Source organism: Cyrtonyx montezumae, unplaced genomic scaffold, assembly GCF_038088225.1.
Source record: "Cyrtonyx montezumae isolate F1298 unplaced genomic scaffold, pur_monq_1.0 scaffold_8, whole genome shotgun sequence".
NCBI lineage: Eukaryota > Metazoa > Chordata > Aves > Galliformes > Odontophoridae > Cyrtonyx > Cyrtonyx montezumae.
Genome location: NW_027072089.1, coordinates 40401994 through 40416075, shown reverse-complemented (window position 1 = coordinate 40416075; position 14082 = coordinate 40401994). Strand labels below are relative to the sequence as shown.

The following is a 14082-nucleotide window of genomic DNA, read 5'->3' as shown; positions in this document are numbered from 1 at the left end:
TCCAGATTCCTTCAGTTTTTAAACAATGCAGTAAAGCTTCACTTTCTGCATTGGTGAATGCAAGAGAGTAAAACAAAGAACGACAATTCTGTGTTTCTTCAGAAATTCTGTGCAGTGTTACACCAGAAAGAAAACTGCATCTTGGAGATAAAAGAGATAATGGCAATTCAAGGTATAAAAATAAACAACAAAGGCGATTCCAACTCCACTTTCTGACTAACTCAAGGCTACAATAACACCAAAACTCTGGACCATTCATTCTCTTTCAGTCACTGTCACTCCAACGTGAGTACAGAAAGTCAGGTGGTTTTTCAGACCAGGAACCTTGTGGTACAGGTAGGATGCCTCACTCCTGCTTGAGCTCTGACCTGTCATGCAGCAGAACCAAACTAAACCTTAGGCATTTTCTCACTGAACTGAGGCTCAAACATGACAGGCAAAAGACCAGCTCAAATTGAGCAAGAGCACGTGAGTGAATGGTAAATTTTAGGTACATCCACAAATGTCATCAAGACAAATGATTTGAGAAAGTAGAGACTGATACATTGTGATACTGCCAAAGCAGCAAGTAGCAAGAATCCCAGAAAAAGCATACACAGATAAATAATCTGTCAGTTTGCATTTCAGATCCAGACCTTTCTTTTGTTAACACTAAAGACTTAATTTAACCTTCAGAACAGGATGGTTCTCTGCAACATTCTTTTTCCAAAGAGGCCTCTGAAGGAGTTTTGTGTCCACAAAAATATAAGGGAAGATCCAGTTGCAGACTGCAAATGTGAACTGATGATGCAGACATGCATTTACCCATGGCTGAAGAATCTGTTTTGCCATCACAAAACATACTATCAGATCTTCAGCAGTTCCCTTTCCCAATGCTGGATAGGCACTCCAGTGCAACAATGTCCTATGAAAGCTGCTTATTTTGATGCAGTTCATTTCCACAGCTGACTGCAAAGATAGTCATGATTAGCAACACATGTTTAATAGTGGGAAAATATCATTAACCAGGAGTCTAACTATGAACTTGATGAAATCCACAGGATACAAATGCAAGCTTTATTTTGGACAGAAAAATTCTGTGAGTCTTTGGAAGCACATCAATGAATTAATGAAGACTGTAACCTGCAGGTGATAGGTATCCAGAATTTCTTCCCAACCCCACAGTACTGCCAGGGCAAGGACTTAAGCTCTCCCCATCATCATATCAAGTCCTGCAGGCAGCAGTTCTGCTGCAACTCTAAACTGCCAGGAATACACACCTTGCAGGCAACGTTTAAACCTAAAACGATATTTCAGATCTGTCAAAGCAACTGAGGATTCCCTCAATCTCTTTGCAAATTGTGAACAAGAAATGATTAGGTTCAAAAGACGTTCACAAACATGCTAAACATACGTTTCTTTATGAATTGACTTTTCTTGATCTTCTATTCACATGTATTGCTGGAGAACCGTCCAAACTGGAAAGACCTCCTAGTGAAATCATAAATCTAAAAATCACTCTGATCATTCACTAGTGTTATGAAGATTCTCCTTTTCATCTCCTCATTCACTTTATACAGCTGTATAATAAAAAACCCAGAGTACACATTTTCATTGCAGCAGAACTCACAGTGACATTCACTAAATATCTTTAGCGATGCCCAAGACACAGTTGCTCCCTTGTTTTCTGTCCATATTGTACAATAAGGGCACAGTCCTGCTGACCAGTGACAGGCTGAATTTTAGGAGCATAGTTACTAAGTTGGGATGATTTGCTGTGGACACAGAGCTGTTATTTTTTTTCTCTCAGAATCTATTCATTCTTTCAAGTGCATTTTATTTATTTAAAAAATAATTGCACTAGAAAGGAGAGACACTGCTGTTGCAACAGCAATTTTTCATTTTTGTCTCCATCTAAAAAGCAAAAACCCACAGGAAGGTGAACCTTTTGTCTGATGGGCCAGTGTTGCACACTGACCTGACAAGTTGGGGTTTTCTTTGAATGTCTCTATACCTACAGTTGCTAAACAAGCTTCCTTTCCATGAACTGAAACAACTCAAGAAATGTTTGGAGCTCTGAATACTCAGTCTTCTCTTTATGAATCCAATCCCATTGCTACTACTTGTTTAGAATGAGCAAATCTCAAAAAGTTATGGAATATTTTCAGATGGAGGATATTTAAAGTGAGTATCTTTTCCTTTGGGGATAAAATCTTCTAAATGGATGTCTTAGGAGTGGGCCACTATCCTGGAAGAGTGGCACCTATCATCAGTTTTTCTTTGGGAGGACCACACAGAAACGTGCTTTCATCTTTGTCTCCCTGTAATCCAGCCTATTCTTCATGTTGAGAGGAGACTGGTACCACTTCCTCAAAAAATTTCTCTGCAGCTTTTCTATGTGGAGTTTTGTTAGGGTTGCTGTACACCTGCAGAACACCACTGTATCTTTTAGCTTGATATAAACTTTAATAAATATGCTGTCTGTGTGATGAACCTATCTCCCTGAACATTGCCTTCATCGAAGGTGTCATCTCTTTTGCATCAGTTATGTTGCAACCAACTATCTCCTTGAGGAAGCTTATTACAAAACTGCAGGTCTAATGGCCTTGGGCACTTCCTATAACGATGACACTCATACAAATGGATCAACACATCTTTATATCTACTTCAATCTGAATGACTGGCAACTCAGCGGATACCTGAAGCACTGTAATGGATCTATCTGAACCACAGTAATGCTACTAGTAAATCTTATACTCACAACAGAGTCACAAAAAAAAGTCAAAATGTCAAATCTAAATGCTGCTGGAATTTGTTTTTCACATCTCCTCCTTTTTTTCTTTTTTTTTTTTTAGATAGAAGTAGTAAAATGAAATGTTTATAGAATGTGTCAGGGTGGTCAAGTTCGCATTTTTCTCTTAGAAAATTTCAATCATCTCTTCTTACTGACATGCACGCTGTGAAAAGTCAGGAAGTCTCTCTTTTTTGATTCTGTATCAGACATCTACGTCTCCAGGAGGTCTCTGCACCAGAGGCTGTGTTCTCTCCAGCTGAGCTTCCTTTCTGTTAGAAGCTGTTGAGAAACAGAACCTGCTGCTGCCTCACATAAGCCGTGACTGGTTACCTTTCCACTTCATTTTTCTGAAAGGAGGCAGCAGTCAGGGGAAGATCAGAAAAATCTACTGTGGCATCAACCTCTGTTTGCTGTTTGGTGCAAACCGTCCATTTCCACTGAACTTGGCAGCTGATAATATTTGCTCAAAGTTCATTGTCTGCTTTCCAAGAATACAGCAAGAAGAGTTGACTACTAATGGCACTAGGCATGACAGTCTTTAAAGAAAATTTCAGGAAGCCAACAAATATGAGAAGCAATGCCAGAAAGTATCTAACAACAGATTTTCTTTCCCCATGTAGCCCAATTTCTTCAGTAGTTTGGTAAGTTGGTAGGTAATGAGATAAATCTGCAATATCAGGCAGGATACCAACAAAACCAACAACAGAAAGAGATGTTTACAGAGCAGTGGAAGAAAGCCCCAAATTTTTAATCAGGATCCCAATTAACTTGAATGTTTGATATTTTCAGGTCATACTTCATGAAAGGATAATAACAAACTGTCCTAGTTATGAAACTGCTTTGTTCTTTTTTTTTAATAAGTAATCTGAAAAGATAACCTGATGTTTTTACAGATTATGAGGACTTTTTCCTATTATCTGTTTATCAGAACTTAAAGTTTTTTTCTTTCGCAAAAACACTTTCTCTCAGTTTTGTGCTACTTGCTCTCCTCACTCCCCTCACCCCCCAAGACTATGCCCATTATCTTTGAGTGTAAACTCAAAAAGATTTTAAGTACTTCACTTCGAGTATAAACTGAAATAATTACAGCATTCCTGTTCTGTTTCATTTATTGGTCAGTAGTCACAAATTGAGAACCTCCATATTCTTCCACTAAGGAGAACCTACACCTTCAATGACTAAATGTAGACAGGGTCTGCATGACCTTCTCCTCTCTGTCTCCTCTCTCCATGTGAGGAGGACATGTGCCAGGAAAAGAGAGGACATGCAGACAGCTGAGAGTCAGGTGTGTGTTGTTCACCTTGATGCTACAGCATTCAATTAGCGAAAGGTACACCTAAATCATACTAAGTGAACGTTGTTTGCTAGGCAGCGTTCTTATTTAGGAGTCCCTGCACCATTTGTGGCTCACGTTCTCCCTTACACAAGAGCCCTGGACCGTGTTGGTAAAGCTTGGTCAAGATTAGCACAGGATCTCATGAGGGACAACTCCATTCTTTCAGGAACCCACAGGATTTGCAAATGAGCTGCACAGATTGCTGCAGATGGTGGAAAGGGGCACCTTTTGTTAAATACAGGAAGCTCCCATCTTCCCTGGCACTCTGTCCTCCAAACAGCACCACATCAGATTTTCTATTTTCTACCACTGTGTCTTCAGTATGCTACTGGAAGAATTTTAACAAGAGCATCCTGTGCCTCCATTTCCACTCCCTTCAAGAAACAAAAGCAGGCAGCACCACTCAGGAGGAGGCAGGTGGGCTGGGAGGGAGTCCTACCTGGCAGCGGTGTGAAGGCAATGAAAAGCTGGTGATTCTGGGGCTGTGTAGCCCCTGAGGATACAAATCAGGATGGGCTGGCAGTTTACAGTTGCTCCAGCCAGGTACCTCTGACCAGAACACTGGTGCGCATGGCATCCCCTTCTGTGGTTTTTGGAAAGAGGATTGCCCATTACAGACACCATTAGATATTCTATTAATGATGTTTTTTCCTAACAAGTACTATAGCTGGGTCAAGAAACTGCCTCTCCCCAGTGCTTCTGCAGCCCTCGAGGATTTTACAATCAGGACAACTTTAAGAAGGCTCCAAAGGACGGTCCTGACTCACAGAAGTGCTTTTACAAAGGTGCTGCCTCTGACAGTACCTGGGCTCCAGTTCTCCCTCCTCTTGGATATTCAACCATCTCTCTGCTTACACTTCAGCACTAGCCTGTCTGCAAAGGCAAATGAATGCACATAAGGCAAGTAAAGCAAGTAGGTGAGACTAACTAGGATTAAACTGACTACAGTTCTGTGGTTCGCTTCCCTGCAGCCTCTAATGTGTCAGTCTCTTTTCTGCAGCTCAGCTGAGAGAGTCCTGGCACAGGAACAATTTACTGATATTAATTCAGGCACATAAGACCCGATCCAAAGCCCAGCGAAATAAACCTGAGACTCATGTTCACTCTGTTCACATTGTAATGCATACGTTAATAATTCAAGTCTATTATAAGATGTATTTTTTTCTCCAGATGTTAATTTGGAGTCTAAAATATTTCTCATTTGGAATAAACAACGATTACAAATATTAGTTAAAAATCCAAATATTGGTGTAAGAATCACAAAGGCAGAGTCAGGTGACTGGTTACCAGCACACATGACAATGTATTTCAGTGAAGAAAAAAAACCAAAACAAAATACCAAGCACTTGGGTTTTTTTTTGCCTTTTTTTTTTTAACAACCACCAAACACCTCCAGTGAGACCCTACAAAAATCTTAGCAGAAAAAAAAAAAAAAAAGTTGAACTGAAGTAAAAAAAGAATGTGTAGGCAAACAGTGAATTCAAGAAGGAAATTGTTTAATTGCCAAGAGACAACCGGTTTCTTCACATTTTTAATCTCCTCTGTAGAAAATAATACAGTCTGGATATATATGTCTTCCACATAAATGCTAGCGTGTCATGCTGCTCTTCACTTTTTCCCCTTCGTCAACAGTTACCTCCTTTCTACTGAGTGAAAACTGGTCATCCTGTCTTAATCCCCCGCCAGTTTAATTTCCTGACATTTTCACTAATATTACAAAATACAGAATGGTCTGGATTACACCCTCTCTCTGCTGAAACTAAAGATAATCAGCAGCTGGACCACAATTTGCACTTCTAATCTCTCGAAGGTCTAGTAACTCAGGGAACAAAAGTATAGGAAAACAGACGGGTCTGTGCATTCTGGAACTTCACTGAACCCAGGAAACAGACATCATTGTCAGGCTCAGCCTTTTTATCTCTTCGTCTTTTTATTTTCCTCCTTTTTCTTTCACTCTCTAATTCCGTATTTCCTGCTTAGGACTTTCTCCATCTCAGGTCATTTAGTTTAACCTCATCCTTTTTTCCTCCCCCACACCTAAAACAGGTTTTCTAGAAGTGGAAATGCTCAGCTGTTATTGACAACAGATGCTGTTTCTGCCAAGAATTAGGTTTTTTTATTTTGTTTCAATCACTCTCTTCTCTTTATTTGCCTTTTTTTTCCCCCTCCCTGCTTGCCTGTTTTCCTGTTTGGTATTCTATTCTTTCTCTTCTCCCTTGAAAACTGTTCTTCTCTCCCCTTTTCCCTCCCTCATGTGCACTCTCTTGCTTCCATGACTTAGGTCCTGTTTCTCCCTCAGGGTATCTTAATTCCTTTCTTTTCCTGCATTTTCCTCTCTCTTCCTGCTTTACTTTCCTCAGCCTCCTCTGCCTCCAGTTACCTGATACAGCCATACAGACTTCTCACTGCTGCTCTGTCTGCAAATCCGGAAAGGAGCTGACCAGCCCAAATTCCTATCGATTTCAACAGGGGTTGTGTGTGTTCTGTGACTGATAAACAACTCCCAGGCCATACTGCACTGCCTCTCCCCACCCTCTGTACCTTATCATGTCTGTCAGAAATCATTTTAAATAGTCAAAGGAAAGCAAAACCATAGCATCATCACAATGTTCTAAAAGAAAGCAACAATATTTATGTGAAATACTTCATGATAAGTGCTGTTGACTAAGTATTGTTCTGTATTTCTGTGTTTTCTGTCTGCAGCTATATTATGTATTAGCACAAACAAAAATAAAGGTAAAAACTTGGCACTTCATGGCAGAGAGATGTTTTTGACTGTTTTCATTGTTGCAAGTAAATACTGAAGCAGTGATTTTCACTAGCTCACTCATCTTAAAAGTGAAATTCTTTCCAGCAACACAGTAATGCTCTAACTCAGAACTTGGAAATTGAAAACATTTACCAGATATTGTATAAAATACATTGCATTACGCAATATACCACAGGCATTTTAATCTATGATAATGCTCCAGCGAAGTCCTGAGAGTCAAAAAAATAAGATGAACGTTCTTCCACCTAAATGTATTTTCTTCTAGGACCTACAGAACACGAAACATGGCACATAGTTACGGTGTCTTTAAGGCATAGCCAAGATCATTTAAACCTAATGTTCAGGGTCATCCTAACAGGCCAAAATTGTTCTGTGTAGAATGTCTTCAAGCGATGTCAAAGCTGACTGTGTCCTGGGAAGCTGAGATGCTGAGGCCTACAGTAGGTTAAAATCATGGAAGCCAGACAAGCGAGCAGAACTTGTGCAGAGTGAGGTGTCTGACTAAATGCCAGATGAGAGCCAAAACATCCACCTCCTATGATAACGGCCTAAACTCAAGAGAGTTCCGAAGTTGTGAATGTTATTTCTCAAGTTTCTGGACAGCAATCATTTAGCCGCTGTGCTAATTGAAAAATAATTTTACAAAAATGCACGGGGGCATTCAAGCATTTACCTCTCTCAGGAATCTTCAGGAAAAAAAAATAAAAGTGCTCTCCCTGTGGGTAAATACCCTTTTCTCTTTTTGGCAGAGCCCTGCTCACGTGGCACGGAAAACAAATTGGGAGCTCCTGGCCCAGGCACTGCCAGCACCGCAGGATCTGCACTGGTAGCACCACGTTTACCAGTAGCTCTGCTTGTAGTGCACACACTGGATTGTGATCTAAAATTGCCCGACAGCAGCAAAACCTTGTGTGCTCTCCATTACACTTCCTTTGCTAAAGAAATATAAGTAGGCTAAATTCCAAAATGGTAGTGTGTGTAATATACGTATATGTGCTTTCTACAGCACAGCACATTACAAAAAAATACTGTTTTTAAAAAGGCAGAAAAGTTATTGGTAAATCATGATTCCAAGTGCCATTATTCCAGGATTTTCCTAATTTCTTCCGAGGGCTGTAAGCAGGTGACTGCAGCTCTGTGCTGCTGTGCTTCTCACTAGCATATGGTATATCACACAGTATATATTATGCTGCACAAGAAGAACAATTAATCTCTTCCTAAAGACATGGGAGCCTTTTGCGAATGACCTTTCATTAAACTTTAAATTCTAAACTACCAAGGTCACCACTGCTTACAGAAAAGGTAATCTGGGCTAAAGATTACACGGAGAAGGACTTCATCTATTTGCAGATATACTTAACTGCTCAGTTACTTTAAAGAGTTCCTTCTGCAAATTAGTAACTTGAAAGGCTTGTTGAGGATTTCCTTCCTTAAAACAAAAATTTTGCTGAATGTCAATCTGTTGGAATTGCAGCTTTGGAGACACTGTGGGTAACAGGAAGCTCAGGTTTGGAAATTTCTATAGTCCTGGGAATGTTTTTTGTTCCCTCATTCATGTTTGGGAAGGCACTTCCATATCTAGGCGCCCTGATGAAATCTAAGCATGATCAAGATTGAAATACAGGCCTTTACAACCTCCACACATTTTCAAGATTATCACCCAAGACCCAAATTAAAATGTACCTACTGTATTCTCAGTCACAAAGAGTATTTCAGCAACACCAACATTCTGAATAAGTTCTAATGCCTGTTTACAAAGAACAGAAATCTCGACGTTTGCAATCCAATTTCAATGATGCCAAAGAACTCAATCAACAGAAGTCAGTAACAACGCTTCCATTAAACACATGCTGAAGTTGGGAAGGTGATGGTGTGTTACCCCGTGACAGTTAAGGGGCTCTTAAAATACCATCATCTGCACATCTGTGCAGACCCCTTGCAAAAATGATGGCGGTGTTTGGACCCTCCATAAGCCATTAAAAGTGAGCGCAACTTTGAATCTAATCTAGGTCTAAAGTAGGATCCTTCAGTGCACGCTCCTGCTTACGTGACAAGCCAGCCTCCAGCACCCGGAGTATCAGATGCTTGCAGCATCCATGACACTTGTAAGCATTCAGTGGTCAGAACACCAGTACATATCCTTCAAATGACATGGACCAGTGAAGCTGGAAGGTATCTCCACTGAACCAAGCAGCTGGTATCGCAGCAATCCGCCAGGACATGAGCCCCAGCATGCCCCAGGCGGCACACAGCGGCTAACTCACAACTCGGTGCTGGGTTTGCATTCTGAAAGTCAGCAGCTCTGAATATTGAAATGCAGAGAGGACACAGCAGTTGGAACAGCAGCCTCTCAGAAACACTCTGCCCTGCGAAACGCTGCTGTTTGCTTTTTGTGGTGGGGGTTTAGGAGTGAGATCGATCAGACAGCAAGGTGATGAGCACGACACAAAACACTAACAGAGCAGCTACTGGGTAATGAGAGAAAGCAGAGCATTCCTCAACTTAAATCACCAGGGCACCTCTCACTCAGAGATACAAAGAGGAACCCTTTGCACTACCGCTGAGCGCACTTTTTCTGAAGTATTTAACAATGCATTATTTCTTCTTGCTACTGTTAAGTCATTAACAACATCCTCCTCTTAGCTAAAAGGCTGCAGAACACACTCAAGAGTGTGCTCGGTTTTCTGCACTACTATGTCACTGTACCTGGAGGATGGCATTATCCTCCTGCTTCTGAACGAGAGCAGGTCTGAACACGTTTCAAAAGGAGAAACAAAATAGCCCTTCATATCGGGTGTATTTACTCTTCATTAAACTCTGTGCTGCGCTTCCAGTTCCCAACACCGACCTCACATTGCCAACCTTTGGCATCGTGATTCATTGCATTATTCAAAGGAAATAACCGACATGTCACAGCTACAGAGGGGCTGAAGTCACAAGTTTCCAAGTGCAGCGTGGACATCACCTGAGCCCCACCAGCAGTGAGGTGTGCATGAGCAACACTTATATAAATAACTCGCCAGACTTAGGACTGGGTGCTGTTATGTCCCGAAGACTCACCTCCTCGCTAAAAAAGCGGGAACAAAATCCACCACACGGCCCAGAGTGGGTCATTACAGCAGGCTGCCACCGTGTGACCCCATGCTCACACTCCGGCCCCACGGAGGCAGCACGACAGCAGCTCCTCGAGTGGGAGCGCTGCCCCAGCGGGGAGGGGTCGCCATGGCCGCCTCGCGTCCCGCGGGGAACCCCCGGGCCCGGCCCCCTCACCTGCTGGCCAGGCTCTGCCGGCAGTGCTGCCTGAAGGGCATCAGGTGGTAGTTCATGGCGTCCAGCAGCAGCTTCTGGCAGACGGGGTCGGTGCGCATGAAATCCACCGACTGCACCCGCTCCACCAGCTCCGGAGCCGGGATGAGGGCGAAGCGGAGACGCTTCATCAGGTCCGGGGCATACTGCATGCGGGTCTCCCGGTCGTGCTCCAGCCACAGCACGGACATCTGGAAGAGGGCCAGCTCCGACTCGACGGGGGGAGGCAGCGAGTCGAGCAGGGCGCGCATCTCCTCGAAGTTGAGCAGCAGCACGTCTTCCACCAGGTACTTGTTGGCCAGCTTCTTGGTCTCCTCCAGGCCGTGCAGCGCGGCGATCTTGCACACCTGCTTGTAGTTCTGCACCGAGATCTGGTCGTTGAGGAACTGCACGCACAGCTTGGTGACCTGCGGGATGTGCAGGATCTTGCTGACCGACAGCACCTCCTCCACCGTGTCCAGCGAGAGGGTGACGTTGGCCGTGTAGAGGTACTCCAGCACCAGGCGCAGCCCGATGGACGAGCAGCCCTGCAGCACCAGGTTGTTGATGGCCCGCGGGCTGGCCAGCAGCTTGTCCTCGGGGGAGGAGGACGGCGTGCCCGGCTCCTCCTGCGGCGGCGGCGGCGGCTCCTTCGGGGGGGCCCCCCCCAGCCCGTCCTGGGCGCCGGGTCCCAGCCCCAGGGCGTGGGGGTGACCGCCGCCGCTGGAGAAGAGGGATCGGAAGTACTGGGAGCAGGAGGCCAGCACAGCTTTGTGGCAGTGGAACTGCTGGCCCTGGGCCGTCAGGGTGACGTCGCAGAAGAGCTGCTTCCTCCACAGCAGGTTGAGGCCGTGCAGCAGGTTGTCGCTGTGGCTGGGGTCGAAGGTGGAGGTCCTGTCCCCGGATCTGGACATGGCGAGCGGCCTCGGGCGCACCTGCCTTTAAACCCTCCTCCGACCTGGGCAGAGGGTGGGGAGGAGAGGGGTGGGGAGGGGGTCGGGGCGGGGGGGGAACACAACAACAAACAGCTTTAGAGGCCTGCGGGACGCGCCGCGGCGGGCGGGCAGCAACTTGGGAGGGCTGGGGGGTCGGCCCGGGGGCTGCCCTCCTTGCTCCATACACACACGCACAGAAGCACAAGCACGCGGCACCCCCTTTCTCCTCCCTCCTCCCTCCCCGTCGGGCTGCTCCCCAGGGGAGGAGCGAGGAAGCGTAACGTTTTCAAAGCCGACCCCCCCCGCCACCACCACCACCAAAAAATAAAAATAAAAAAAGAAAGCAACAAAAACACCCACCACCACCAAAAACCCGAACGCAGCACACACGACATAGACACCCCCGAACTCCGCACCGTGCCCGGAGCAACTACCAAGTGGCCGGAACTCCTCCGGGAAGGCGGGCAGCTCCGCCGCCCCCCCGCCCCGGCAGCCCCGCAGCGCTCGGAGCCGCTCCATCCCCGGGCTGAGTCCCCGCTCCGCCCCGGCCGAGAGCTGCGGTACTCCGCGCCCCGCAGGAGGAGGAGGAGGAGACGGCAGCCCCGGGCCCGGCGCGAGGCCTCCCGCCCGTCCTGCCCGCCGGCCGCCGCCGTAACTCCGGTAACTACGGGAAGTTCAAGTTGGGGAAAGCACGGGGTGGAGGGGGGGGGGTTCCTGCCCGGCGGCTCCGCTCGCGCTCCCCGCAGCCCCGAGCCGCGGCCGCACCTGCGGGCACTGCGCAGCCACCGACCCGCGCCGGCCGCATCCCGCTCTTCCTCTTCCTCCTCCTCCTCCTCAGCGGGATCCCGCCGAACCCCGCTCCAGCCATTGCAGCGCGCTCGCTCGCTCCCCGCCAGCTCCGGGCTGCCCGTGCCCGCCTGCCCCCCCCCGCCCCATCGATCGGCGCAGCCGGGGCTCCCCCCGGCGCTGCCCCTGCCCGGCTCCGGAGAGCTCCCGGAGCCTCTCCCTTTAAGCGGACCCGGTCAGTCCCCCCTCCCCAGCGCACACACACACAGACATACATGCACACACACACATACATACACACACACACGCACACACTCCTCCTCTTTCTCCCTCCCCTTCTTTCTTCCTCGTTTTGCTCATTTCTTGCAAGCGGAGTTTATTCTGCCAACGCGTTTGTTACACAACTGCCCCCCCCCCACCCCGCGCACACTTCCAGCGAACACACACACACACACACACACACACACACACCCCGGTAACAAACACATCGGGAGACGGAAGAAAATGCGCCGAGATGGGGGAGACACAAGGCCAGAAACTTACCTGCTCCACGACTGGCTGCCAAAGTAAAGGTTCACTTAAGCTCCCCCCCAAAAAATCAATTGTCCTTCCTTTTTAAAGCTTTGCTCGCTCCTTCAAAAAAAAAAAAAAAAAAAAAAAAAAAGAAAGAAAAGAAAAAAAAAATTAAAAAATTAAAAAAAAAAGAGAGAAAAGAAAAAAAGAAAAAAAATAACACCTTCTGGTTCCCAACTCGGAGCAGTCACTCTTTACAATTTATTTTGTCGTACATCATTTGATCACCATGAATTAGCAACAGCAAGAAAATGTACGAGAGAGAGAGAAGGGGAGAGAGAGAAAGAGAGAGAGAGCGCAGAGCTTTCTGCAAGAGAAGAAGAAGAAAAAATGTACGTGTGACAAATTATGCTACCAAGAAACAACACATCATTATCCTTGGGCCTGGGGCTCAGTGAGTCGTAACGAGAGTAATAGGAAATCCACGGTTGGGGAGAGAAACGGTCGTGCATGGCCAGTGGAGAGAGACCATACAGGGGGATGGATGCTGGAGAGACTCGCAAAATTATGGCTCAAGGCTATTGTAAAAATTGTCGAGCGTAAATGACTGCGATTTCAAACATCTTTGGAAGAAAGAAGGGGAAAAAGCGAGCTCCCCCCCTCTCGCTGCCTCCCTCCCTCCCGCTCTCCCTCTCTCTTCTCTCTCTCTATAAAGAACCGTCAAGTTTTAGTGCGCATTGCTAATTAGTCAATTTCTCTCTGCCTTCACAGGCTGGCGACTTTGCTGCTGAGCTGAAACTGCTAATTTCTGTGACCAGCTTTTTTCTTAGCTGTGATCTGGATGAATGAGTAGCTGTCTCACAGAGATGACAAAAATAAACTCTAATCCCCCCAAAAATTTCCACTACATCTTTCTCATGCATAGATTTATGATCTTCAAGCGCCCTGTGCAATATGCAAACTTTTTGTGTGTGTGTGCGTGCTGCCGGGGGGGCAGGCTGTTGTATTCAGGTTGCTCAGGGTTTGGCTTGTGTCTCTGCTACCCCCCCCACCCCAGACGTGATGGAAATAATGTCTGATTTCAGTACCCGATATATTGCCCCCCTCCACCCCACCCCGTATTTATATTATTGCTCTGATGAGATGTATCCTCCTTTCTAGCAATCGAGGTGAGGCTGAAGGGGCGGAAGGGAGAGAGAGAAAGTGAGGCTCCTACATGGTGTTAGTGGCAAAACGTTCCCTTTTCATTTGTTCCCCTGCACTGTTCAAGATTTATGATCTTGTTTGAAGGCATATTTTCTCTATTGTTTTGTCTGGTTAGACAACCGTCTCTGAACTTCACTGTCAGCTCTTCAACAGATAAGGGTTCAGAAGTCACTTTTTTTTTTTTTATTGGAAGATTAGCATATTGTCAGATTTGTCTTTCAGTTTGGAGACTTTGCAATGCAGAAGCCTGAATCAAATGGCAGGAAAGCAGCTGCTATTTCACAAATGTAACCTTTCAACTTTCTGCCAGATCTGATACCCTGAAACATGCACAGCCCATGCTTTGGGGCTTTGTTTTGGCTTTGGTTTTTGCTCCTTTGTTGCTGGAACAAGCAGAGGGAGTTCGAGTGGTAGGCATCTGGGGATTTTTCTTTCCACGAAGGGACATTTTGGTAGAGTGTGGTTTTTGGTGTGGTTC

At 45.9% G+C, this 14082-nt stretch overlaps 1 protein-coding gene across 1 annotated transcript in view; it reads right to left on the bottom strand.

Annotated features, from left to right (window-relative positions):
- Positions 1-11559, bottom strand: part of KLHL14 (kelch like family member 14) — a 60929-nt gene extending 49370 nt beyond the window's left edge. The window contains exons 1-2 of the mRNA XM_065753460.1: positions 11534-11559; positions 10150-11122 (exon numbers count right to left, since the gene is read on the bottom strand). Of these exons, the coding sequence (XP_065609532.1) occupies positions 10150-11078 (929 nt within the window). The 5' untranslated portion in view covers positions 11079-11122; positions 11534-11559. The remainder of the gene's footprint in view (positions 1-10149; positions 11123-11533) is intronic.
- Positions 11560-14082: the final 2523 nt, after the last annotated feature.